Source organism: Aythya ferina (genome assembly GCF_964211825.1).
Source record: "Aythya ferina genome assembly, chromosome: 3".
Lineage (NCBI taxonomy): Eukaryota > Metazoa > Chordata > Aves > Anseriformes > Anatidae > Aythya > Aythya ferina.
In genome coordinates, this window is record NC_140298.1 from 61,792,481 (window position 1) to 61,819,884 (window position 27,404).

Below are 27,404 nucleotides of genomic sequence, written 5' to 3' on the forward strand. Positions count from 1 at the left end.
CATTTAATCTTCTAGCAGGGGTTACTCACCTTCATCCTAATCCCTCCAGGACCAGCTGTCATTTTAAGATCAGATAATAGTCTAAGAACTGACAACTCCTTGATATACGGCATGCTAGCATTTGAAAAAGGTTGTGCATTTGACCTGTGTCATTGTTTAACCTTTAGCCTTATTGTTCCATTGAGGCAGATCGGCACAATTCTCCACGGGACCATACAGAAAGAAACTTTTTTTTTCCAGCCCTGCTAGACAGGGCAGTCACTGGACACTAGGTTTCGGTAATGACATCCAGGTTGTGACTGCCCACACAGAAAAGCTTTGCAGAAGAACTACAGATCAGCTTCAGCAACATAAAAACTAAAAGACTAAGCTGTGTTTAGTGATTCTTTGATTATAGAAGCAGACCAATTTAGTGACACTGTTTCCTCCATCAGTATCAAAGTTCAGCTGGGGAAACATTTTTAGTCACCTGGGTGCAGGCTGCAGATTCTCAGGATCTCTCTTTCTTTTCCTCCTGTTACCATCAAACCTCTCTCTTAATAAGAAGCAGCAGAAGTCCATCAAAACATCTTAAAATAAAGTTGAAGACAATGTTGCAAAGATATAGCCCTCATTTCCAAGACCTAGTACCAACAACAAATGCCAAGGCAAAACTGTGAATGCTGCCATAATACTTCTTAACTGCAACATTAAAAGTGCATTTCATTTCACAATAAATTGATTTTCAGATTCAGAAAGAAGAGCCATTACCCTTCAAACTCTGCTATTAAAGCACTAAATCCATAACTTTAAGAACTATTCCATTATTGGACATAGCGTATAGCATAGTACAAAGTTCACTGCTGTTTCAAGTAATTACTTTCACATTTTCACTGAAAATAACTAAACCTATGCGGCAACATCATTTCTCCTGGTATAACTAATAGCAGAGTAAGTGGCTAAATATTTTAAATATAGTGCTGAGACTCCTGGCCTTTTTTTTTTTTCAGTATTCTTCCTACAATCCTCCCAAACACACGGCCAGTTACCCATCCGTGGTATTATTAAGAAGAAGAATGGCCAGCACTGGCTTTAAGTCTGGAACACCGGAGCTTAACTCAGTCCCCAGAAAGGATTGATGGAGTGAGGCTGTGAAAAGAGGGCTAACAATGTTTACTTTGGAGAGATTTAAATTTGTTTCCAGGGAACATATTTCAAAAAGTGAAGCGTCTCCAAACAGAACTATGTGATGCGTGGTTCCAGCTGAGGGAATTCAGAAGTACACTTGATTCTTTTCTTGACCCTAAGCAAAAGACAGCTGTGTTACAAGAAAATCCAAGCAACACTGCCAATGATACAATCTCCTGTTTATACCTATTACTCCAGGCTCTCAGACTGAGACATCTGAGTCACCCAGTACGCACATTCCCTGCTTCTCTTCAGGCTGCCTGAGGAGTACAAAGCTTAAGGCACATCTCTCTCCAAATCTTCCTCTGATAATCTGGGATTTTGTAAGACTGAAGGTCGGACTACAAAATGTGTACACATCCTGCACATGAAGGATGTCCAGCCTCTTTTCCATCAAAGTGTACATTGGCTTGTCACTCAAAAGGCACAATTATAAAGTATCACCTAGCTAAGAAGCTAAATTTTAGTCCCAGATAAACTGCAGGATCACCTTCAAAACATAGTACCTGAGGCAAACTTCAAGAATGGCAAAACTCCTGCTGAAATTGCGCAAAATACTCCAAGGGATTTTATGTTGAACATATACGTGATGAAAATGCCATTAAAAGAGGCTACATTTGCTTCTCAAATCTTGATAAGATGCATTCTGACCAGTGATATGGGCTTCCCACTTTTGCAGTCAAATACTCTGGTGCTATCAGAGATCCAGCTCATCTCTGGCCAAAGGCTGCTGTGTGCTTTGATCCCCCTGTGCAAAAAGAAGGATCCCTCTGGGGGTGACTCGAGAAGATGCATCTTCTGTCAGTGAAGCACAAGAGCTGGGTGTAGGGAAGAAACCCACACTTACGAAAACACACACTTCTCCTGAGATCCCGCAAGGGTGCCAATCTTTAAGGACCTCTGGTCAAGAAAGCAAGGAACCTGTTTGATCCCAAGAAGAAAGGACTCTGCTGTTCTCGGAGAGGAACAAGCCAAACAGCTAATTAAATAGAAGGAAAAGATCTACCTGAGTAGGTCCCCTTTGTCTGTCCTTTAGCGTTCACTCAACTGCCACCGTCTCTGGAGATGGATTGATGGATATGCTGAGTCAGTCGGAGAATAAGCAGATTTAGCAGCTAGGAGGAATTTCCTGGCTCTCTCCAGACCCTTGCTGTGCTGAACACAGAGTTGGTAAGCCCTACCAAGACATTTGTCATTGATGCTACAGAAACCCAGCCTGTTCTCTCCGCTACGCTAATGAGGTGTTCATAGCTGTGAGTACACTTGTTGCTATAGTTGCAGAGAAGACTGAATAAACACAGGAAAAAGATCTCCAGCAATGTGATACTATTTTTAAATGGTCCTTTTTCAGGACAGGATAACACTTCTAAACAATAGCCTGCTCTGACCATGTGTAATTAAGCATTCTGTTCACGAAGTTGTGATGAGTAGGAAGATGCCACCTTGCGTCATTATCCTAAGGCAGTGTTAGAGAATCACACGCTCATCAAGTTCACAGACCTAATGAAATGAAAATTGTATTTTTGACATAGCAACAATATTTGAAATAGATTTGATTTGAAATAAATTTTTAATCTATAGAGTTCCCTTAAGCATTTATCAGTATTGCCTTAGATAAAACTCCTCACTGATGCTGGCAGTGCTACCTGAAATTCCCTACAGTTATAACAGGCTGTACAAACAACACTTGGAGATCAACGAGATCAACATAAAACTTTCTTACTGAAAACAATAATCAGAATTAAAGCCTCATGAGCTGTTCTTTTTTTTTTTTTTAATTATTATTTTTCATTTCACTATACAGCAGTCACTTCAAATCAGGACAAAGATTGCTTAAAAAATACCTCATATGTTGTACAAAAATAAAACATAAAAGCCTATGGTTATTTCAAATTCAAAATGCATTAAAGCTTTAGAGCCTGCCCTGGTTGTCACCTCAAAAAAAAATCACCACTCCCATCCTCTCAAAAGAGGCAATAAACCTAAATACCCCAATAAATTTAAAACATCCAGACAGTATTATCTCAAAGATGATTTTAAAGCAATAACGCTTTGGGGTGAGAATTTGTTCATTGAACTGCATCATAACCTGAAACGCAGATTGCAATGTCCTTATGGTTTTATCTGGTACTGCAGACTTACTGCTGTCTTCAAACAATGCTTCTTAAAAGTTTCAGATAAGTAACAAAAAGCAAAGAGACCCATCCTTCACGTTTTTAGATGCCCTGCTCTCAAACCACTACTTCACTACTGTATCTGTTTCAAAGGTGTATCATTGCTTATAAAAAGCAGCAAAACCCTCAGAGGAAAAGGAGCCCTCAGAGAAAGAAAAAAGTGCCATGTAACTGTTGTGCAAAGCCATTATTGAATTTTACTCTCATTTGAAGTTATGTGACAAAAAGAGAGCCACTGAAACAATTTTTTTTGTTGTTGTTAATAAAAAACATAATCTTTCATAATGTGCACTTCAATAAAACCCACAACATTATTCTTACTTGCTTTATTTTCTTACCAATTTCGTCTATTATGTGTGTAGAGTAAGTGAATCATAAATGTTTGAAATAATTAAAACAAGAATAAAAGAACCAACTTGCTCTGCACTGCCAGGTAACTGTCCTTCTCCTGCTCTCTCTGTGTATCTCTAACTGCTCCATTCAGTAACATCCTTTAATAATAATAAAAAAAGGACTAAGAAAACTAGCCAGAAAACTGGTTCACTCCATAATTCAGAAGTTAATCAAACCTCATGGCAAAGAGAAGCATAAAAAGAAACTCTTGTCCAAGTATTAGTGTCAAAAGCAATTATTAATTTATTATGAAACAAATTCTAGTCCTGTATAATTTCATTTTCCTCACCAATATATTTGATGCTTTACTGGTGGGTAATGAGATAGTCACTATCTTGAAGAATTTGTACTCAAGGGTTGGGAGAGGAAGAGAAAGAGCAGTAAACACCATCATTTCTTCGCTGACTTCGAACAATGCTGCAGTCAGAATTATTAAAATCCAATACATGGACAATTAAGAAACCTCATTTAGATAGGAAAAAGAAAGTACTTAAGCATAATTTTCATTTCCTACTCTTTCTGGGAAGCAGATGATCATTTCAGTAGTCATCTTTTGGCTGGTTCTAAGCTGTACCTCACAGAGCTGCAGTACAAAGTATATTTGGATGAATTTCGAACTTTACCTCTTAATGGGAACCAACTCTTAACAGATAGGCTGTCAGCATTTAACAATTTCATCTGTAAAACAATGATTAGATATACCTAGCCAGAGCTTTGTTTATAGATATGTTTTACCCAGTGAGCTTTCTAGGAATGCTTCCGGGCATGTTCTCCCATGATTTTTAAATGAGGTTAAATAACCTGCAACTCCAGAACACTTCAAAAGACTATAAATTTAGGTAAGAAACCCATTTTTAACTCGTTCCCTTTGTACTAGTTCCTTTCAATTTCAAGCTTGAAATTACGTCCTAGACAAATTTTACTTCCTTTGAAAGCCTTTTATTTCCTATGAAAGATTTACTTCGAATTCACAATGCTGAAAATATTATTTTACATAGATGATCCAAAAAATCAACCACACACATCCAGAGAAGTGATCAAAACATTTACAGTGTTTTATCCACACAACCTTTCTGATAGAATTGTTCGTGACAAACTTTCCCGAGACTGCTGGCTCTGCCAGGTTCTTTGCAAGTCCAACTTGTATCTCTTTATTTAGTTTTCAGCCACCTATGAGTTCGCCAGGACTCTATTACTGCCTCTCTTGGGGCAAGATTTGTTACCTGCTACAGGCTCAAGGAAGTGACAAAAGCAAATGGAAGGCACCAATTTGGTGTTCACTGGTCTGCACTGACGAGACACGGGACCACTTTTAACAGCAGTGCTTAGAAAAACTAGTTACTCTAGATCAAAGTATTATCCGTGAGCAATTTAATTCACAGAAGAGAATAAAAATATTTTACAGAATGTTAGGATACTTCTATGCTGAAGAAAAGAGTGCATAATGAAAGATAGAAACTCGTATATATTTGCAAGTCATATGCTTTCCTTCAGAAGACCTAGGGCGGTGTTTTAATAAGTAAAGCGTGGAGGCATTCACTAACACGGGCTCTTAGTAATCGCTGCTGAACATGAAGTGGCAGCCCAAGCACAATTCATGACTCTTATCCTATGGCCAAATGGGAACTGGAAGCAAAAAGAGTTACTTTCTTACCTAAGAAGGAGAATAGCATCCATAGCATAGCTCTCAGGCATTCCCCTAAGCTCAGAGCCATTTCAAACTTAATTATTAACAACTTTGATGTTGTCATTCAATATTATGAAACTCAAGAATTAGGTTTTGCCGAAGGTTTAAACACAGGAAAAGAGGAATTCAGAAGGAATAGGCAGTTTAAAACCACTTTTCAGGGTATCCCAAACTGTCGTCACCTCCCAAAAAACTTGCTGAGTAATTGGTTAGAAGAGGAATTTGCACAAAGCTAAAAGAAATGGTAAGGGAAAACCTATACCCAACACTGCATTGCTGCCTTCTGCACCCCAACAGAAACAACTAAAATCAAGTTTACCTTTCTTGAAGCGTAGATGTCGAAAAATGGCTTGTTCCGAACGCTGAATGGTTCCTGTGCTTTGTCAATAAGACCAGTCTTCATTTTTTCATGTCGGGGAAAGATAATCTCTTTTTCTATACAGGCAAGCCGAACGTTAAAATCACAGTCTCCAACCGGCTGTCCCTGCCAAGTTCCAAAAATCAGCATTAAAAACAGACACCAAATTATTTGAACAGTAAGTTTGCCTGATGTAGCATTTAGAAACACCCAGATACATTTTTTTTTTTTCCTTAATTGAACATACACATTTTGGTCAAGCATTTGTTTTTCAAGCCCTTGTCTCAGGTTGAAAGAAGTTAATGAAATCAAAGGTCACGGAAGGGTAAAAACCTACAACAATGCAATTTAGAGAGTTAAGCAAAACCACTGCTTCAAATGTACTTTATTGATGTTTTGAAAGAAGCATTAATTATATCACAGAATAGAGAAAATTAGAGCTGCAGCTGGAAGTCGTGTCAATAAACAGTGACTGCAGAAACCTGCAAAACACAGGATGGCTCAGTCAACTAAAAGGTGGTAAAAGCTCTTCTCTGATTCACGGTAGCATGCTCTGACCTTTCCAGATCTGATCTGAACTAGGAACTTTACATTGCTGTTGGTATGTTTGGTGCATTGCACCAGTCACTATGAGCATCCAAAACACACGTTTGTCAGATGAATAATGGCTGATAACGGAGCTGATTGCGTTTTGAACATGAGATGGTGATGAGAACACACTGTGGGCATCGTTCAGAGTAAATGAGCAACAGGAGGCTTGGAAATTTGCACGTTAGTTTCAGTGAGGTGTGCCACGTCCACAGCAGTGAGGCACAAACTCGTGCATCCACCCTGCTACGAGCAGTAGCCAGCACAGGAAGGTTATTTGCAGGGGATCATCCCTCGTTTTGCCATTCTACTTCACACACATGCAAAAAACAACTTGGAAAAATCCTCCCTTTCCTGGTCGACAGATATTAGATGGATGAGACTCACCCTCCCCTCACTGGTGAGGCCTTTCTAGAGGCCTTCCTTACGACGATTCATTCAGAAATTTAGCACAGCGACTGACTTTTATTTCCATCTCCTAATAGTTAAACTAAAAGTTGAGATGACTTTGTGTGCCCCAGGAACCCGCTGAATCGCCTTCTTGTCCTTTCAACAATCCTCTCACTTCTCACATCTACTCGCAACTAATTATTTCCTGCAGCTCTGCCGATCACCTATTTTTACTTGGGAGCCTGTTGAGCAGAAGGGTGCATTACTGTGACATTACCACTCGCCTCCATCACCAAAAGGTCAGAGCGAGGCTGACATCAGCTTATACGAGCTGGGAGAAGCCGGGTGATGCTGCCGAGCGATTTCTTCATCGGCCAAGTAAGCCCAGAAGTCAAGGAGTATTTCATTGTCCTCAAAGCACAGGATAGTAGCAGCAAGAAAACTAATGTAATGTTGAATGCAAAGCAAGGATATGCTGGATAAAACCAACACTGGGACAGGAGGGCGGCTTCTCTGTTAACAGAAATTGCCATAATCACACAAAAAAATTGGTTATATAGAACATATTTGGCCCAAATATTCAAGTGGTAAAACCCTAGCTTTTAGCACCCAAGTAGGAGGGCAGTGTAGGCTGCAAGAAATAATTTGCAGACCTTGACAAAACCGGGATGAGATTATTTTGTGTATAAAGCACACAGTTAGCAGCTCTCCAAAAACAAGACATCGACGGATTCATAGTCAAAACCCAGCCACCAAATACTATTACATTTTTAAGCAATTCAGAAATGTTTTTATTAATTTAAACATTCCGACTTCGGAGGTTTTATTTCGGTGTGTAAGTTTCTGCTCTTCTGGGAAGGATGAGGGGCAGCACCACCTAACAGCACACGTACTGAGACGGCAATCCCTGCTCCAGACGTTTCCATCCTAAAATAAATTTGCTAGCACAGGGTAAAACCCAATTAACAAGTAGCATGTGTTTCCTGTCTATGCTAGCAAGTTACACTTCCCCCTCACAGTGATTAAAATGCATTCCAGAGCAAAATATCGTTGAGAAGAGCCTGGGGAGAGGAGTCAGCTGTTGACTCAACACCTCTTCCCGAATTTTTTTTTTCACCTGTTGAAACTCTGTGCGTTGCACTACAAGGTCACAGCTTGCAGTAAATGTGACACCGAGAAAAATCGTTTCGATTATCAGCACAGTCTCCCATGCATCCTCAAAACGTAAAATAAGGCTTCTAATGAGATCTGGAAGCTGCACAAGATTGAACTTTTCAAGATTTTAACTTAAAATATTGCAGTTGAATTGCTCACTTGAACCCATAACCAGTAGGTCACACAAGAATCTAGTGGACCAAAGAAGAAATACATCTAAACATATGAAAAAATCTGAGTGTACAACTCCTTAAACATCCATTCTCTTAAGGGACTGGGGGAAGGGCAATTTATTTACCAAAAGGAGCTAAAAATTGAAAAAAAAATTACAATCCCAACAGGGTTCCTTCAAGCGGGTGCTGGAAGATGGAATTTGGTCAGGTGTCGGGTTCTGCTCTGGTACATCAGGGGTGCCTAAATTGTAGCTCCTGCCCCTCTCCAGGCCCACAGAGACGTCTGTGTTGAAATTGGGATCTCGTGGTTCCGTGGCTATAAGGGCTGGTGAGTGACTTACACCCCTAGTCAGTAAACAGAGGAAGATGGCAGGAACCACTGAGAGGGGTCTATCAGGATAACAGGGTTTCTGCTGCATGCCCCACTTTGGGCCCCTCTCTCTGGGAAGGAGAAAGGGGGCATCTGAGCAGCTCCTGGCATCCACCAGCTGCAAGTCGGCCTTCCTCCAGCCTCTAAGGGTGACCTTGTGGTGACAGCTCGGAAAATTTGGTGAGCTTTCCATGGAAAGTCCTTCCACGGATAGACGGACAGAGTACAGATAAAATGGGGTCTGTAGGTGCTAAATCCCATAAAAACACTTCCTATTAGAATTTGATATTTATCCAGCTTCTGCCCGACGCAACCGGAGTAAAAAGAGAAATAATGTGTACACTGTTGATAAGCAGCTTGGTCCAGGACAAACCGAGAATATTTATTCTCTTCCTTTATGAGATATGGTTCAAAGCCTACCTGCCAGCAAAGCCCGTTCTGTTTGCTTCCCCAGAGCAATACCTTCACCATGAATTATTCAGCACAGACACGCATATACGTTCTGCGCACGTCCTCACTTATTGAGCCATAGCAGAACATATGTCACAACTGTCTTAGCTTTAATGATTTTGAGAGAATAAAGAATAAGCACAGGCTGATATTCTACCCTGTGTTTAGCATTATTATTGACAATTCAAGGCACCCGCAGCTGACATCTGCATTTCCAGCTAAAGCCCATTATTAGTTCTCCCGTTTTCTGAAGACCCTGCAGTCAAATATTTCGCATTTAATATTAATGGCCTGGCATGTAGTTCCTCTGACTGGGGTTTTATAGATGCTGCGATTTTTTTGATATAGATAGCTCCTACGTAAAAACAATCTGGAGGTGCTGTTTCATTCTCCAAATAAGATTATTACTATGTTCAATCAGCTAACATTTTTTTTTTCCACTTCTGATGAAGTTTTCTTTTAAAAACAGGACAGAAAGTATTAGAGAACTGAAAAACGTCGGAGGATTATGACTCCAAATTTTTTCATCTCTAATACACAAAAGATAAGACAATTATTCTGAACTGAAAACACATTTTTAAATTTGTTTTTCCTAACTTTTGTCCCTCAGATGTTCAAAAATAATGTGTTAATGGCAAGGAATTAAGCAGTTTCAAAATGGTTTCTAAAATGTGTATTTGCACCCATGAGGTACAGCGCGTGACATTAGTTCGGTTTTATTAATTCAACCAACGTGTTGCAAAACATAATTACTATTTATATGTTGTCAGCTTATACAGCGGAATATTGCTTTGATTTTAGCATAGAACAAAAATGGTTTGGGAATCAGACTTATTAAAGGATTGCTTAAGACAAGTATTTAATTATTTGTATTTCCTTTTTCAAAAAAAGAAAACCACTAATAATAAATTCATGTATGTATGAATCAACAAAGGAAGCAAGTTTGTTTTCCATGCATAAACATCAAGGCCTAACAGAAGATACAAATATAGCTCTGTGCTTTTTTTTTTTTTATTATTATTATTAGCAAATGTAACTTGAATGGAACAGCAGGACTGTCAAAACTGTGACTAAACAGATAAGATCAAAACAGAAGTAGATTGTACTACAAACATTGCTCCCTTCCCCAATTTTCTCCGCCTTGAATTGCTCGAAAGAAAATACATATTCAAGGCCAAAAAAAAAATAAAACCTTATAAGTACAAGAGGATGAGAAGTACACTTCACTGGTGTAAAGGTAATACAGATAAGGCAAAATATTTATGATCACTGCAAGTGACTGAATTATGATTCTCACCATTATCACGCTGCAAAAAAGAGGCAGACTTGGGGAAACTGGCATACAGAGGGCAAACACCAACCCACCTCTTTGGAAAGCACAGCTCTAGCAAAGCATGCTAGAGCTTGGTAAAAGTAAAGAAAAAAAAAGTAGAAAAAAAAAAGAAAGAAAAAAAAAGCTTAGTAGCTGCTACTTTGGGAACACAGACAGCTCCATCCAATTCACTGTTTGACTGCATGGACAGTGGCTTCATTTAGGATCTTTCTAATCCTTATAAATCCTTCTGAGCCTTCAAAAACAAAACTCAGTCAGGGGATTTTTACTGGGGTGTAAATGATTGAAATCTACAGGAATGATGTTTTGTCTAGACTGGCTGCCTCCCTCACGTATTTTGAGGAGTAGATGAACTTCACATCTTTAATTACAGAATTAAAAGTCAGAATTTTAAAAATCCATAGCTGTGAGACAGGTTCTCCACAATCATCATAGGACATTTACAGACAAAGATTTCACATTGTCTTCCCATGGCAACATAAATTGAAATAGCCTAAATTCAGCACTAAGTAAACTATCAGCAAAGTAAAATAGTTAACACGGGGCTCTACTGCTTCTGCTTTTTGCGTTCTGAATTTTCCTCGTGCTGTTCTGCACACAGTTTGGAGACATCTTAATTGTGACAGCTACTACATGGTCCAGTTAATTCCAGTTATTCTTCTTATGCTCCTCTCTCCTCATACTCTTTCCAGCAGCTACTCAGTGACTCATCACAGGGACACTTACTGTTGGCTTTTACAACAACTGTGATGTTGAAGAATTATCATTCCTGTTAGTTTAAAAAAAAAAATGGGAAAATCTCACAACTTGGAGACATTCTTCAGAGTATTTCATACTTGAAAAGATTGCAGCACTGAATTTTTAGGATAGAAATCGCTTCGTAGTATTTTAAATTAAGACTGCCCATTAGAGTAAGCATAAAGTCTCCTAAAAAAATAATACAAAAAAATAATCAATCAACAATCAGCACTGGTTCATGAGGGTTCTCTTAAAAAGGAAGTCATATACTTTTCCTAAACCATGACAGAATTAAAAATTAAATATCTGATTATTACATATTTTACACTCTTAAGACTTGTAAAAGATGTGTAACTTTAAGGACACCATTTTTCTGAGATACTTAGCTCATTATGTGCATGGTTAGCTTACGAATAAGAAATACTAATGAAAAGCTATCATACTTCTTTCAACCAAAGGTGTTTTTCTTCATACTTGGTTTAAGTAAGAGAAATATTCTAAACAGGATGAAAATATGACCTTCACATTCTCTCCTACCACAAGTCCTACAGCAGATAAGAGCCACTCAAGTTATTCAAACATACTGCGAATGGAACAGAGGATATTAGAAAGATACTGCTTTCACCTTCATAAACCCTATCCTGTATTATAGTTTTTTGTTTGTTTTTTAAGTTCTTTTCACCTAAAAGCAGGAAAAAGATAGAAACACAGGAGACAGGGCCAGAATGTGTAGAAAACTGTAGAAAACAAAGTGTATAAAAGGAAAAATTAAAACTAAGTTAGGGAAACAAGGCAAACCATTACACGGTTCCATGTAATATCCTTCCAACCATCTCCTATTTTGCCTATACTTCTTCCTTTTCAAAAATATATTGGAAAAAAGCCCTGTGTTAGACTTCACTGTCTTCAATACTGGAAATAATAATGCCACTGGAAGACCTGCCCCACTGTAAAGTTTTTCAACACTTTGAACTTCAGTTGTGATCACTGCCAGGGTCTGGAGCGATCTGAATATTTGCCTAAGACAGAAGTTGGGTCCAAGTCTACTTGGCAGTTCCTATGGTAATGGCTGTTACAAACTGCAAGGAGAGAGACAATTTTTCTATTTAATCATGTTACAGTTCCCAACACAAGAAGATAAAAATTATTGCAAATAAAAAGTGAGGATTTTTTTGTTAAGGTTGAAAATATGAGAGAGAGAAAAAGCAGGTTAGTAAAAATACCGAGAAAATTATTTTCATTTACAGCACAACTTTAACATCCCGGTCTCAGGTTGTAATTGTCTTAGCAAGTATTATATTTTGCTGAAGAACTATCACATCAGAGTAAATAAGAGCAAAACCTACATAACCCACACACCTGAAAAATAGAACGGATTTAATATTAAGGCAACTTCTACAGCTGCTTCTGGAAAACTACTTGTGCCTGTATCTCTCTCTCTCCCAGGAGCAACACTTCATGCCTCTTCTCCTGACAATTATACCAGTGGTAATCTGCTATTCAAAGGGTTCTCATGAGGCTTGCTTCATACGAAGGCATGGAAACACTTACCTTTGGGAAAAAACAAGACATGACAGAATTTAATACAGTCCCTTTGCTTTTATATAACAGTCCAATAAGCATTCTCAGTTTTGACAATTGTGAAAAACAAACTACCTTCACTGCGGTTTGTAATGCCCCCAGGGTTAGGAAAAGGAGTATCTAACTCAGAGATGCAGGGGAAGGGAAAAATATCACATGTATTTTTCACACAATCCAACCAGAAAGTAAGAGTCATCCTTCAAACTCATCACAAAGCAAAGGAATGCTTCCTGACAGCAAGCAGCTTATTAGATAAAAAGCACATAATGAGGAACAAGGAAACACCGAAGATCACCCTGGTCACCACTCTCCAGCAATAATTTAATTTTTGCAGGCAAAGAGGGAGTTTTAAAGAGGGATGCAAAACTGTGCAAGAATGTTACCTTTTGGTTGCATATGGACTTTTCCCAAGACCAAGGAGCAACAGGGAAGAAAACAAAACTATTGGAAGTTCACAAAATAAGTGAAGATATCTGCACATTTTGCTGCTCAGACATACACGTCAGCCTTTTAATAACAAATAAAAGTGATGCTCAACAGGGAATGGGGATGAAATAGGGAAGACTTTGAAAAATACAACTACTCAGTATACATCTATCCATCCATCCATCTCCACAGACCTCAAAGCTCCCCCCAGCATTCCCCTCCTGTATTGATTCTCCATCTTACAAGCTCTCCTAACCCACTATTTGTTACCCTACCTATTCCCTAACACCACCCTATTCACGTACCCTTTAAAAATACTCAAAGGGACTACACTATGTTGCTTCCCCTGGGCAAGCTGTCCCTGCTCTCTACTCAACATCCAGTAAAGCCGCATTACAAAATTCAGAGGAGGAGGAGAAAGCAGTGGTATTAGCAGCTGTGTAATGCCATGAATTCAAGCAAGAGATCTGAAAATAGCAGAGAGAGGCTCTGGAGATGCCCGAGTACTGCAGATACAGGCAACCTTGCACATCTTTCTCAGTGTTTCACCAGAAAGCAACATGAGGTACAAGAAGTAGATGCTCTGTGGTTCATTTACCTGAAAATCTCCTTCTGCCTTTGCTGTGATGGGAAGATGTACATACAGGTTTTTGTGAGGTATGTCTCAGCAAAATAAATAAATAAATAAATAAATAAATAAATAAATAAATAAATAAAGGGAAGGATTTGAGACTAAACACATGCACAGCATCTGCATTTTCTAGGGCACTATTAGCAACAGGAGTTATTTAAACCTGTGCTTTCAAGTGATACCATTTGAGAAATAACCTCAGAATTAGAAGCAACAGTGGAGAAGTCACTGGCAGTCAGGTGCATTTGTAAATGGAAAAGATTATGCAAGGAAGTGCTCGCATCTCTGAATTATGCCCTCAGAATTTTCATAGTGTATTTTTAAGATAAGGTTACCAGACTAATAAAGCAGAGACAGCATGTGTGGCGAGCTCTGCAGCGCTTTAAAATTAGCTTTATAGCGGAAAAGTCAGACGTGGTAATATTTTACAGGGATTTGAAACAAAAATTTTTCATGCATGAATTCAACAAACCCACCACTGGCTATGGGCAGGATTTATGGCCAGAATGTGCATGTACAGTGACAAATTTAATCCAACAGCTACAGCATTGTTAGACATGACAGCCACAGGAATCTTGATCTTGACTTAATTTAATGCTCAGAGTTTTCAAAACTTTCATCAAAAACTATCTCCTTTTTAAACATCAAAATAATTATTCTTTTTCAAGCCTTCGATCTATTCTTACCATTGCAATCTGCTCTCAGGAAAACTTGGCTAGAGTTTAAAAATTTAAAGGCCAGGGTTAGAAAGAAAAATAAAAGTACAATTCTTTTTCAGCATCTTTGCTAAGAATCTATTAATTAGATCCTACATGATGCCAGAGTACTTTTTATTAGTTAACTATGGAAAAAACACAAACAGTCGCTTAGCTTTAGTGTTTATACATCTACATGCAGCTACTGAGTACAATGTAAGAAAAAGCCTGTCAAAGCAAGGTTTTCCAGAAGGAGCTGTCTCAGAGATGAGCAGAGAAGGAAGACATTTTCTTTTGTAGGTTGTTTCTGATAACGGGGATTTGGATTTGCTTGTGTTTACTTCTGGGACTTAATTTTTCTGTTGTCAGCATCCTCTATTAAACTAGAATCACCCACCAAATTTGAACATTTTACAATTCAGGTGAAAGAGGTAATACTATACAACTACAGTTATTACGAGCTTATCTACATATAGCCAAAATACGGGAAGCTGGACAGCACAGTACCTGAAGTACTGTGCACCTGGATTACTGCGTTCAGCTCTGAGGCCCCAAGCACACAAAGGACATGGACTTATTTGAACGAGTCCAGAGGAGGGCTACAAGGATGGCCAGAGGGCTGGAGCACCTCTCCTGTGAGGACAGGCTGAGGGAGTGGGGGTTGTTCAGCCTGGAGAAGAGAAGGCCCCAGGAAGACCTCACTGTGGCCTTCCAGTACGTAAAGCGGGCCCACAGGAAAGCTGAGAAGGGACTCTGGCAGGGAGTAGAGCGATAGGACAAGGCATAATGGCTTTAAACTAAAAGAGAGTAGGTTTAGATTAGATATTAGGAAGAAATTCTTTATTCAGAGCATGGTGAGGCCCTGGCACATGCTGCCCAGAGAAGCTGTGGATGCCCCATCCCTGGAGGTGCTCAAGGCCAGGCTGGATGGGGCTTTGGGCAACCTGGGCTGGTGGGAGGTGTCCCTGCCCATGGCAGGGAGTGGGACTGGGTGGGCTTTAGGGTCCCTTCCAACCCAAACTTAAAGTTTCAGTACCAGCACCCTGCCCCTGGCACAGTTTCATGTATTACTATAGATGTGTGTAGCCTCTAAGAACGTGGTTTTGAGAGATAATTTTATATACACTGAGGTGGTTTTTGTTGTTGGTTTGTTTGTGTTTTGTTTTAAGAAAGATCCAAGCAAAGCAGAGAAAAAAAAAAAAACAGTAGGGATTGCTCTGGGTTTCCTCAAAGAGTTGAGGCTGAAAGGTTGACTTACTTCATTTGCATGTAGCTTCCTTTCTAAGGATTTGCTTTTAGCATGTGGGATGAAAGCAGTGATACAGCAATGTCATATTTTGAGTTGCTATTAATAATAATTAACATTATGATTCAGACTGAACAAAATGACAACAGTCTTTTTTAATCTCCCAAAGAATTTGTTTTTCCTGACATAGGCGCGTCTTGTAGCACAACGGGATGACTTATCATAAGCTTCTGGAAACTGCATGTCACACAAACAAGGATTAAAAAGAAACAAAACCAAATTGTTCCATCAAAAACCATGAAAACTGACTTTTTCAGTGGTTACAGGTGATAAACATCACAATTAGATAGAAGATTTATCCTAGAAGATGACAGCCAAGAGATTATTTCCGTGTTTTCCCTGAAAACTCCAGTATATGTCTCTCCCAATCACTGAAACCCATTTTTTTCCTTCTTCCTAAGACTCGTCCTGTCTACATACTTAGAGTCAAACGCTCAGAACATATTTCAATCAGTCTATTTTCTTGGTTTCTTTCACCTCTTTCTAGAAGGCTGCTGTAGTTGATTCCTGATACACCACAGCAAAATTGAGAAGCTGAGTAACAATAAGCCTCACCGATACCAATATGATTAAAATTTTAAGACGGGTCTTCTTCCACTCTCTCATCTCTAAATCTTCTCCCTTGTTATTCTCTTTAAATTGTTCCAGAGCCTCACCATTATGTTTCTGTTACCATTCTCTCCTGATGATCACATCATCCTTACTTGCAGTGGTTTCCTCACCTTTTCTGTGTCAAGCTCAGATGAAATGCTGACCAAGTCTGGAGAAAGATCCTACAACGTACTGAGACACTTCACTCAGTGATTCCATGATCTTCTCCCAAATCACTGTATTGTACACAAAACTAAAACCCTTATCTTTATTCCCAACTGATCCATGCCAAGCAGACCACTGCTGCTCTTAAATCTCATTTTAATATTTGTCTCAAAGAGGTAACTTTTCAAAATTTCCTGTCTCAGACCGGTTCCCTTGTCTAACTGCTACACTTCCAAACAACCATTTTAAGAAAATTTAGCCCCCAAAAGAAAGGTAGCAAAGAACTAAAATAAATACAAGAATAGAGTACAGCCCAGTTTTGAAGCATGACAATAGTGCTGGGTGAAAACACTGAGAATTGTTCAAAGTGATATTACAGCAAATGACAATTGGAAAGTTTAAATTATGACATTATTTTGCTGTGATCTAAAATGTTAATTCCATGATTTTTCTCTGTATATGTTAACAGCCTTCGCTGTACTATTTACAGCCATCCTGAGGGGCGCAAGTTGACGTAATTCTTACTATAAATGTATCGTGCAATCTGCAGAACTATCTACCACCTTACTTCGGCACTGTTCTGTATTTCTGTGTTGGTGCTGGTCATCCTAACGCAAATTCTCCGCGGTATTAACAGTGCACAAAATGTCTCTGGGACTTAGTGTAGAATTTGTGAATTTAGTATTTTGGAAGAAATCTTCTGATAAAACCCAGAAAACTTTGTGCATTTAGCTAGTGTAGGAAGGCGTGCGTGCAAAATAGGTTGAATAGTTAGGAATAAAGTCAACTGAAAGTACCTCTAGATCACTAGACCTGACTTAAATATAAAGTTTGCCTGAGCAGACAGAAGTGTTCATCAGCAGCTTGTATTCACATTTCCCCCACTGCAGTGCAGCATCTCCAGCAGCAGAGCAAGCAGAGGATGGGATGGGGATATGCTGGACATCTTGTCATTTAGATGATGGCCGGTGAGTACGGTAACCCCACTACTCACCTTCAGAAGAAACAACTACTTGCAAGATCCAAAGCAGCAGCGCAGAACCCCTGAGCACTTTGTGTAGCCCTCTGCTGCTGAGGGGGTGCTTTTGGAGTGGGGGTTGGTTACTTGCAGGGGGGTGTTTTGTTTTGAAACGGAACTGGTGTTTTGTGTAATTACTTGATTTGAAGCTCTACTAGGAAGATTACACGAACTGACTTACACACCCTAAAAAAGGAACCAATTCTTTCCTGCCAATTACAAGTTTTCAATACATTTACCTCTCTTTGTGATAAAATTCTGTTGACCACTGCTTGCCAAGCCAAACATCCTCGGGTGTCCAGTTTTGTAATTAACTATCTAAAATTAACTTCAAATCCACTATGGTTTTTAATCTTTGTGGTAGGACCACTGCTAATGAACTCTTGCAGCTGAAGCCCTGCTTGTACTCATCCTGATAACATTGTTTTAATTTGTCCTTGACATTAAAATTGTATTATATGCTAACCAATTCCACAGTCCCAATGTTATAAAAACAAAGCAAAACAAAAACATAACACTAAGTTTAAAGCATTTACAGCCCTGCCCAAAAGCAGACTTTCCTCAAACCTTAACAATCCTCTGAAAACCCCCATCATTTCTGCTGTTTGTGATGTAAGATTCTTCATGTTAAGTTTGAACATTTCCTACAAATGAGAGTTCCCTTCCCTCACACCCCAAAAAAAACACTGCACCAAAGTATTTACAACTTTGGTAGGACAGCATATGCCAAACTGAGGGCAGACTGTTCATTTCTTACCTTTCCATTATTTTTCCCAGGGAAAGTAACAGCAGTGAGTGGCAAGTTAGACATTAAGAGTAGAAATGAGGAACAACAAGAAGGAAAATAAACATGGAATCACAGGTGGTGGAACAAGTGGAAAAAAAAAAAAAAAGGAAAAATGACTATGCTTCCCAACATACCACCATCATTTTTTTTTTGTGTCTAGTACCATGGCTCAGTCTGTAATTCCCCCAATTTCCACGAAATTCCCCCCCATTTCCAGGAAAGCAGGCTCCAGCACACCTAACAGTTCCTTTGGGAAAACAAGTGCCATAACTCTGAATGCCCCCCATTCTCCTCCTTTCTCCCAGCTTTTAATTCCAAGCACAAAATCACATGGTATGGGACATCCCTTTGGTCAGTCTGGGCCAGCTGTCCTGGCTGCATCCCCCCAGCTCTCAGCCTCCTCACTGGCAGGGCAGCACGAAAAGCAAAAAAAGAGTCAGACATTGTGCAAGCTGTGCTCAGCAACACCTGGAACACTGATGAACTGTCAACACTGGTTTGGTAACAAAGCCAAAACACAGCACCTTATCAGCTACTAGGAAGAAAATAACTTTATCCCAGCAAAAAACAGCACACACATTTTGTTTTCACAACATTATTTTAAAGATATATGTTTAAATTGATCCTTCCTGAAACACATTTTCTTTTCCTTACCCATAACTAGAGAAATCACCAGAAAATTTATTTCATAAGTGGTAACAAGTGAAACATACTGTCGAGTTTAGTTCTTCAAATAAGCTTCAAATAGGAGGCCCTTTCATAAGGCCATCTTCAAATTTCACATATATCATGACTTTGGAGGGATAAATACAAGAAATTAAACAAAAAAAAATCTACAAAGGTAACATACAATAGCTCTTTGGTGACTTTCAGCCACTTACCATATTTGAAAGCTGCTGTAAAAAAAAAGTTTCTTGTTCTCCCCATTTTTCAACAGTTCTCTGCTGCAACCAGAGATTTGATTTCTAGCTGTCAAAACAGGCTTCTCCTTTTCCACAACGTTTTTCTTTCTCACATATTTGCCCTACAGCCAGCGTAAACAGGAGAGTCTGCTGTTGAGCACAACTATTAGAGGACCAGATGCCTGGTTTCAAAGAGAAATTTGAGAAGCAGGTGATGGAGTAGCCTAGCAAGGAGCGCTGTGATGCTCGGGTAACATGTATGCCACTGACAGGCTAGCTTCTCCATCCACTCTCAATTTTCACTCTCTATATTTCAGACACATTCTAGAAATGGGAAATTTTCACACAGTGTTTAGCAGACTGTTTCAAACCACCATCACATGGAAATGAATCAATGCCTATTAGCAGGCTGCTTTCGATCTTAATTCTGATGCGCTGCATTTTATTGACCTGCAAAATACCCAGACACTCTTGGTGCTAAGGCTTATTCTCAAACTCTTAATAATACAGATGAGATTAAAACAGAAATGAGAATCAATAACTAATGATAAAACCAATAAAACCAAAAGTACTTACATTAAACTTAATAATGTCATATATCAAGTACCGAGGAACAACCTGTCCGTTAACCTTGTCAATGATCATTTCCTAAAACAAACAAAAAGACATTTAGGTTTATCTCATGAATACAAAAAAATAGTTAGCACATTTTTACCTAGCATTTATATTTAGTGAGTATACCTGTGAGCATGATGTAATTGAATAATGGCCACATTTTTATATCAAATATATTTTATAGTATGTCAGCATTATAGAAGTATTATTGCCCTAAATTCCTCATGAAGCATTCAGCAAGAAGCCAAGGAGCTGTCCTAAGGTTCCACATTTTGATCTGCAACACTTACCCATTAGTTTCTCCACAGCTTTCAAAATCATTACTTTCCTTGAGAGAATAATGTGTTTTTAAAAACCTCAGTAAAAACTGCAATCCTAAATCAACTAACCGATTTTGGAAATCTCACCTACAAGAAGAACCAGTAAACAAGCTAAGAACAAGCATTAACATCCATTTTCTATGTTCAGCTGGGATCATTTCACATTAGCTGTGTTCTAAGCAGCGGTGACAAGTGAAATTTCTTTGAACGTTGCATTGTGACTCAGCAGCAGGGTTCCTTCAAATGGAAGTATCACAGATAGCATCTGTATCACATGAAGCTTGTTACAATTCAATAAATGCTGGTAATACACCTTGAAAATAACTCGCAAGGAGAAAGTCTACTAATGATCATCATACAATAAATATATGTACCTTAAATGCTGACACTTACATCTGTACTCAGACTTGGGATATGAATTAGACACAGATTATTAGTTGATTAAACTAATACAAATGATTTAGTTTCATGTAAATTAGTCACGATTGAAAATGGTAGCAGTCAACCAATTGGTAAATCTTTCTCAGGCACAATTTTGAAATACTCATTTCTCTAAATAATAAAATATTATATATGTATAAAATATTAAAAAATAAACAAACTATTCACTTCTCTAAATACTACGTGTCTTCCTCCATCCTGCTCTCCACCACCCAATTACTGGTTATTAAGATACTTGTATTTAAGGACTTTTTGCTGCCAATAAAAAAAAAAAAAAAAAAGAGAGAGTTCCAAATTCACATACATGACATGAAACAATAAAAGATAAAAGATAAAAATATTTCACTATAACATGACAAAAACAAAGCAATGCACTCATTAATTAATCCCAAAGAGAACTTTACATCAACTCAAATTCATTTAAATGTTCCCTGCTAGTTCAAGAGCATTTTTGTGTTACAACCCAACATCGCAACTTCTCTTAGAGTCCCTAACTTCCACAAAGTGAACTCTAACAAGATTTTCATTGTAAGATTAATTTTAAGTCTGTGCACATACCAAACTTCTTGAATTGTACCTAGAATTTAATCACATTTGGCTTTAAAAAAAAATAAGCAAGCAGTTTGAAAATGTAAATTTGTTTCAAAGTAAATACAAAGCTTGAGGCACTTAAAGCTTAACTAGAAAACTCAAACCTATTGTTCTCAAATAACAATAGGGAAGCAGAAGTTGTCTTTTTTTTTTTTTTTTTTTTTTTTAAATCTCATCTTTTATAAAGTGAATACAGAAATGGAGATTGTTTTTTCATGGCCAAGCCCGAAAGATACTCTGAATGACTAATCTGAATGCTGCAAAGCTAGCATTTGTATACAAAACCCTGAAAACATGCCAGGGCCTGGTATGAAAAGATTTGAAGTCTAATTTTCTAAAATCTGAATCTCTGGATATCCTTTTTAAAACTAATTATAAAATACAGCCAAGAGGACCATGCGTGATCTTTAAGTTTTCTCTGGAACATTTAGTTTTAACTCACAAATATATATATATATATTTTTTTCTCTACTTCACATGTGTATAAACCTTTTCACCCTATTACAGGTTAGGCCAGCCTCCTTTTGCCACATTTCCATTTCTTTTCTTCCTCGTCCCTGCCTCTTGTTCTCTGTGCAGATCCTGACTGAAATCCCCACTACCAAACGCAGGGTAACGCGATGTGCTTCGGTAGCAGAGATGACAAATTCCCGTCTTGCTCATCTCCATCACGACACCGGCGTTGGCTGCTCCATTAGTTACGCCAATATAACTGTCATAAGGCAAGAGCTGCAATGTGCTCATAGGAATGATTCAGATTAAAAGTACTCTAACACATCGTTATTTAAGACGCTGATTTCAGAGCCTTTCTTGAAATTGCAAGAATTGAACAACACCTCAGGGATTAGATCTCAGAAGCAAGTTCATGGAAATATGAACTATTTGAAGAACTCATCAAATTCAAACTCACTCATTCTGATCTGATTAATAACCTGATACTATGAGGCTACATTTAAGCCGATTTCTAGATACCTAAAATCTTCAAATGAAAAACATTCACATGGCAACATAACAGAACACAAAACTATCCACAAGATACACCTGCACCCGTGCACTGCATTTTATATACCCTGTGTAGGTTTACAGGCACTGTGGGGTGTTTCCATGTTACCACTACTAGGAAATCTGATTTTTACCACTTGTTCATTAGCTGCCACTTCAGATACTAGCTTAACCTGCAGGTTTGCAGAAGGAGGTCCAATAACCAGTTTCTTTAATGTAATCTGGAAAACTGTGCTGGTGTTAATCTTCTTCTCTGGTGCTGCAGTGCAGAGTCTTACAGCTATCAGAAACAGCAACTGTGCTAAAAGCATGGAGCTGGACACAAACCAAAAAGAACGATGGTGGACTGACAGCTCAGGGAACCCCCCGTCTTTCCATGAATAACTTATCTAGCAAGCAACTTGGACTTAAAATAGTCAAAAATTTGATCACAAAGCAAAGGATCTCATCTTACCAGTAACTTACAGAATGTGCGTTTGGTTGAAACAGAGTATGGAGTCAGACCCAATCACACATCTGCTTATTGCTCCTTTTCCTCTTATCCCTTGCCTTTCCCTTTATCCATCTACCTTCAATGCAATTCTAGTCACTGCTGTCTTTCAGGAATACAAAGAGCTTTAAAAAAATAAAAAAAAAAAACAACTATACTGCACAAGGTGCCAGATTTTGCAAACTCCGAGTTGTAAGCTGTGCCATTCCTGACAGAGCTTACAAATACACAAGGTCTGTACTGACACAGGAACGTGAAAGGTTCTCACCCTACACTGACTGCAGTTCTGCAGGACATCATCAGTGTGCATTGCTCCCCGCGTTCATGCACCCAGTAGGTTTTAAATTAAAGCTCTAGGAGAGCCACATCCATCTAGGACGTCACATGTCAGGCACTCCACCAAAAGGACATAAAGGGCAGAGTGGCTGAAACCTTCCATTTATTTGACTTGAAGACAAGGAGGGTTCAAGGATGCCAAAAAAGGCATCTGAGATTGATGTACATTTATGATATATAACAACATGTATGCCTATACCACTGTTGCTGTTTTAAAATTTAAGTAATATAACATGACAGCCTTAAATGCTTGGAAAAACAAACAAACAAACAAACAGAAGTGTGTGTTTTCTTTTAGTACTGTCTCTAAGAAAACCCTCACCGAGCTGAATTTCACTGCATGTTCTGCCACACTTGTGAGCAGTTTTGAACACCCAATGTTTTGCTCCCAAACACAGATGACTGACAGTTAGTTTTATTTGTGAAATGATGGGAATGTCCTGACAGCTCAGAGATCACATCTTATCTCATTAGTTGAAAAAATACTTTTTATACACTTAAATATACAGTGTACAAAAACAGTTTTATATACTGTATATTTAAAATGAGCCCTTGTTCACACAGATATTAAATAGCAATTCAAAGGAAGAAAATATTTCAAGCCTAAGGACATCTCTGCATTATCTACTAAATTGTTCCAAAGCTGTGTACAATATCAAAAAACTTTTTGCAAGTAACTAGCTTTCTTGCATGGCAGCCAAAACCATTGATGCACTTCATTCATTCCCTCAGACTGTGGTAGAAAGACAAAACATTTGGCTTTCTAGAGGAATACCTCATATTATGCTAGTCACCTGTAGGTAGCGTTCAAATTAGTTTTAATGAGCTTTGCAGAAAACTTTCTTCCATGCCGGAGGAATAAACACAACTGAAGGACTGGAGATGAGCACGAAGTATTGCGGAAAATCTCTCGTCACCCGAGATGTAATTGATCACAGTAAGAACTGTTCGCAAGTAATTTCAGCTTGAAGTGAACCCTAAATGCATTTGAGATTCTCAAAGACAACCGCATGAAAGGCTGACATCAGAAGCCTTAAAGCAAGTTAAGAGTTCACTGAATTCATGGAAATTACCAAAGTTTTATGCATTGTCGCTCTGAATAAAGTTGGAGAGACTACTTAATCTTTTGTATTCTGAACACGTGCAACTGTTTCACTGCATGGCACTGATGAGTTAGAATTCATCTATTTTCTTTTCTTCTTTCTTACACTTTCAGGATTAATGCAGTGCAATGCCATTTGGGCACTTCATTCTATGTTATCATTCTCTGAAAGCAAAAAAGCTACTTCAAGGAGAGTAAGTATGAACTATGTCAACCTGTAATTAAAGAATTAATTCCAACAGTATTAATTAGCAAAATATGTTAATGCAAAAAAGCCAAATTTTTCTTCCCATAGATTAAGAAATCATGCATATATTCAGAGTAAAGGAACAGTTATGAAAATTATCTCTTGGCATGAACATTAAAGAAATATTGAATTTCAAAGTTAAGCTTCTGATACTTCAAACAGTAAATAAGTTCTAGCATCAGACCTGTTGAAATGAATTGCAATTGAAAAGAAATATATTCCAAACTTTTTATTTTTATTATTATTATTTAACTGACCACACAAAGTAACTTAAAAGTCTGCACTATGGAAGTGTTTATCCATCCAAAGATTTTAGTTTTATCTCAAGGTTCATTACTCAACCAAGACTTCATTTCATTTTGCTTTTTACTTTATAAAACAAACAAACAAAAAAAAAAACACACTAGTTTTATGCCAAGAGTGAAATATTCAAATAAACTTTAACAACCAAACTTTTACAAAGCAACAAATTAGGAGAAGTTACAGCTCATACCCTAGGTAACTGTGAATGTGTGATGCAACTAATGACTGGCTGTAAATTCTTTCAACTTTTTATTCTTAAGAGACAAACTACGAACATGGGAGTCACAAAATGCCAGATCAGAGCCCCTCTCACATGCCTCACAGTCACTGCCACGTTTACATAGACACCAATATATGTGCTCCCCTGCCATCCACCATATGCATATTAGCCCACCTTAGTAAATCACCTGTTTTAAGACACAGAAGAGAGAAGCCGTGCCCCTGAAGAACTATTTAAATAATCCTTTCCAAAGACTTCCTAATAAACCAATTGCTACAAAGCAATGACAGCAAACTATTTGCTCCTTTACAATTCTGTGGTGAGAGACAATGAAGTCAAAGGCAACCTATAATTTAACTCTGAGATAGATGACTTGCCCAACCTCAGCCTGAAAACTTCACCATATCTCAGTAATAAGGTGCAGCTCTTACTCCATGAAGTCTTCATTTCTAATAAAACTCTGAGTCACTTTCCTCGGCAGGAAAGCACTGCACAATTCAAGGTGCCTATAAGGAAAACAAAGGCATCATATGGACAGAACATACTTTACAGCTTATTCTTCACTGGTTTATGACCAGAATAATGTGAAATATATTTGTGCAGTAAGCTTTAAATTCTCAAAACCATCTGAAATCTCTCCCTAACTTATCAATTCTTCCTGTACCTCCTCCAGTGGCAGTCTGGCATTGTAATTTTCCTTCTTAAAGGGCAATTCAGTAGAATTTCTTCCTGAAACTATTAAGGTCCTTCCCAAACTCAGTTCCTACAAAAAAGTACACTTTATTCCGTGTATCAGCTGATCATTATTAGCAGGATGATTCTGCACACATAGATCTTCATCCATTATAAATAAAAATCTCAAATCTTCTCCTTTCTATCTCAACTTTTGTATGCACCTTCTTTCAATCTCCTTTTTCTCTATAGGCATCCATCAAAGCTATTTCATGGACTCCTAGCCAGTAACACCTGAAGATTCTAATCAATGTCAAAAAGCAGATTTTTCCTTTTAAAGATACTGTTGGTTTAAAGCTAACTGGGTGTTCACCTCATCGGAAAACATCTGTCATTTCAACAAGTTTAGCTGCTTGTGAAATATGATTTAATGAACTATAGCTATGGACTACACTTCCCCCTCCCCTCTGCCCCAAAGTCCTGGTATAGCAAAGTACTTTAATAAAGCATTGCATGTGTTATTTAGCCGTGCAGGCTGAAAAAAACAACAGCTTCAGAAGAGCAAGCTCCAGTTTTTTCTCATGCTTCCCTGTATACTTATAGAGCCAACGCTTTCTTCAACCTTTGGATACTCCTTCAACATCACAGCTAAAGGGTGAGGGAAAAGAAGAAAGAGTGCAAACCCTTGGGCTCAAATGTTTTGGAGAGTGGTGAGCTGAGCACTCTCACTCCCACTGACTGTCTTCTCACCTGACAGATGAAGTCAGTGTGAGCAGAGCTCTGAAACATGTCCTGACAGAGTGTTCATCCTGTTTAGCCCATGGGCCACAAGGGGCACATCACTGAAAGAACTATGTGAAGTGTACTGACCACAGGCAATTTCAGCAAGGGATTCAACTGCAGTTTCAGAAGCTCTGCTATCATCCACAAGCGTTGTTTGGGTTAGGAATTAATAATTCCTAGATGGGAAGAATGGGAGGAACTCTCTTCAACAAAAGAGGATTGCAGCATACGGACACTGGCAAGCCATTGCTTTTTTTCAAGAGCCTTAGAAGGAGCAGAAAGAAAAAATAGTACCCATCTTACCTCAACAGTATGGAGCCTAATGTATGCTATTAAGAATATTTTGAATATCCTTACATACGTGGTTAGGAACCTGCCTGGCTCCTTCCAGACATGACAGCTTGTGCAACCCCTTTTGAGCTGAGAACATCACATTTACCACAGTATGCTCTCAATTTTTCAGTAAAGCAAAAGGCAGTGGGAAGTATTCCATTACCTGCTTCTCCGACATTACGTTTATACCTTGCAACAACGCTCCTCACACAGAATTGAACGATCACAGAACATCCTGAACTGGAAAGCGTTGTGACCCACAAGGGCCACTGAGTCCAACTCCTGGCTCTGCACAGGACCACCCAAAAACCAAGCCATGTGTCTGAGAGCGTTCTCCAAACACTTCTTGAACTCCATCAGGCTCGGTGCTGTGCCCACTGCCCTGGGGAGCCTGTCCCACTGCCCAACCACCCTCTGGGTGCAGACCCTTTCCCTAACCCCCAGCCTGACCCTCCCCTGTCCCAGCTCCATGCCGTTCCCTCGGGTCCTGTCGCTGTCTCCAGAGAGCAGAGCTCAGCGCCTGCCCCTCCGCTCCCCTCGTGAGGGAGCTGCAGGCCACCATGAGGCCTCCCCTCAGCCTCCTGAACAAACCAAGGCTGAATAAACCAAGGGACCTCAGCTGTCTGACTCATATGTCATCCCCTCTAGGCCCTTCACCATCTTCATAGCCCTCCTTTGGAGGCTTCCTAACACCTCTGTGGCCTTTTAACACTGTGGCGCCCCAAACTGCACAGGGTGCTCAAGGTGAGGCCGCACCAGCGCAGAGCAGAGCAGGACAGCCACTGCCCTCAGCCAGCTCGCAATGCTGTGCCTGATGCACAGATCCATTTCCATATGCTTCCCATGTGTATTCAGTAAGACACGCCAGACA

General features: G+C 38.9%; 1 protein-coding gene across 2 annotated transcripts in view; it reads right to left on the reverse strand.

Annotated features, from left to right (window-relative positions):
• RNGTT (RNA guanylyltransferase and 5'-phosphatase) overlaps positions 1 to 27,404 on the reverse strand; it is a 180,700-nt gene that overhangs the window by 101,961 nt on the left and 51,335 nt on the right. For both annotated transcript variants that reach the window (XM_084514322.1, XM_084514323.1), the window contains exons 10-11: positions 19,655 to 19,726; positions 5,741 to 5,905 (exon numbers count right to left, since the gene is read on the reverse strand). In XM_084514322.1, coding sequence (XP_084370448.1) covers positions 5,741 to 5,905; positions 19,655 to 19,726 — 237 coding nt within the window. The remainder of the gene's footprint in view (positions 1 to 5,740; positions 5,906 to 19,654; positions 19,727 to 27,404) is intronic.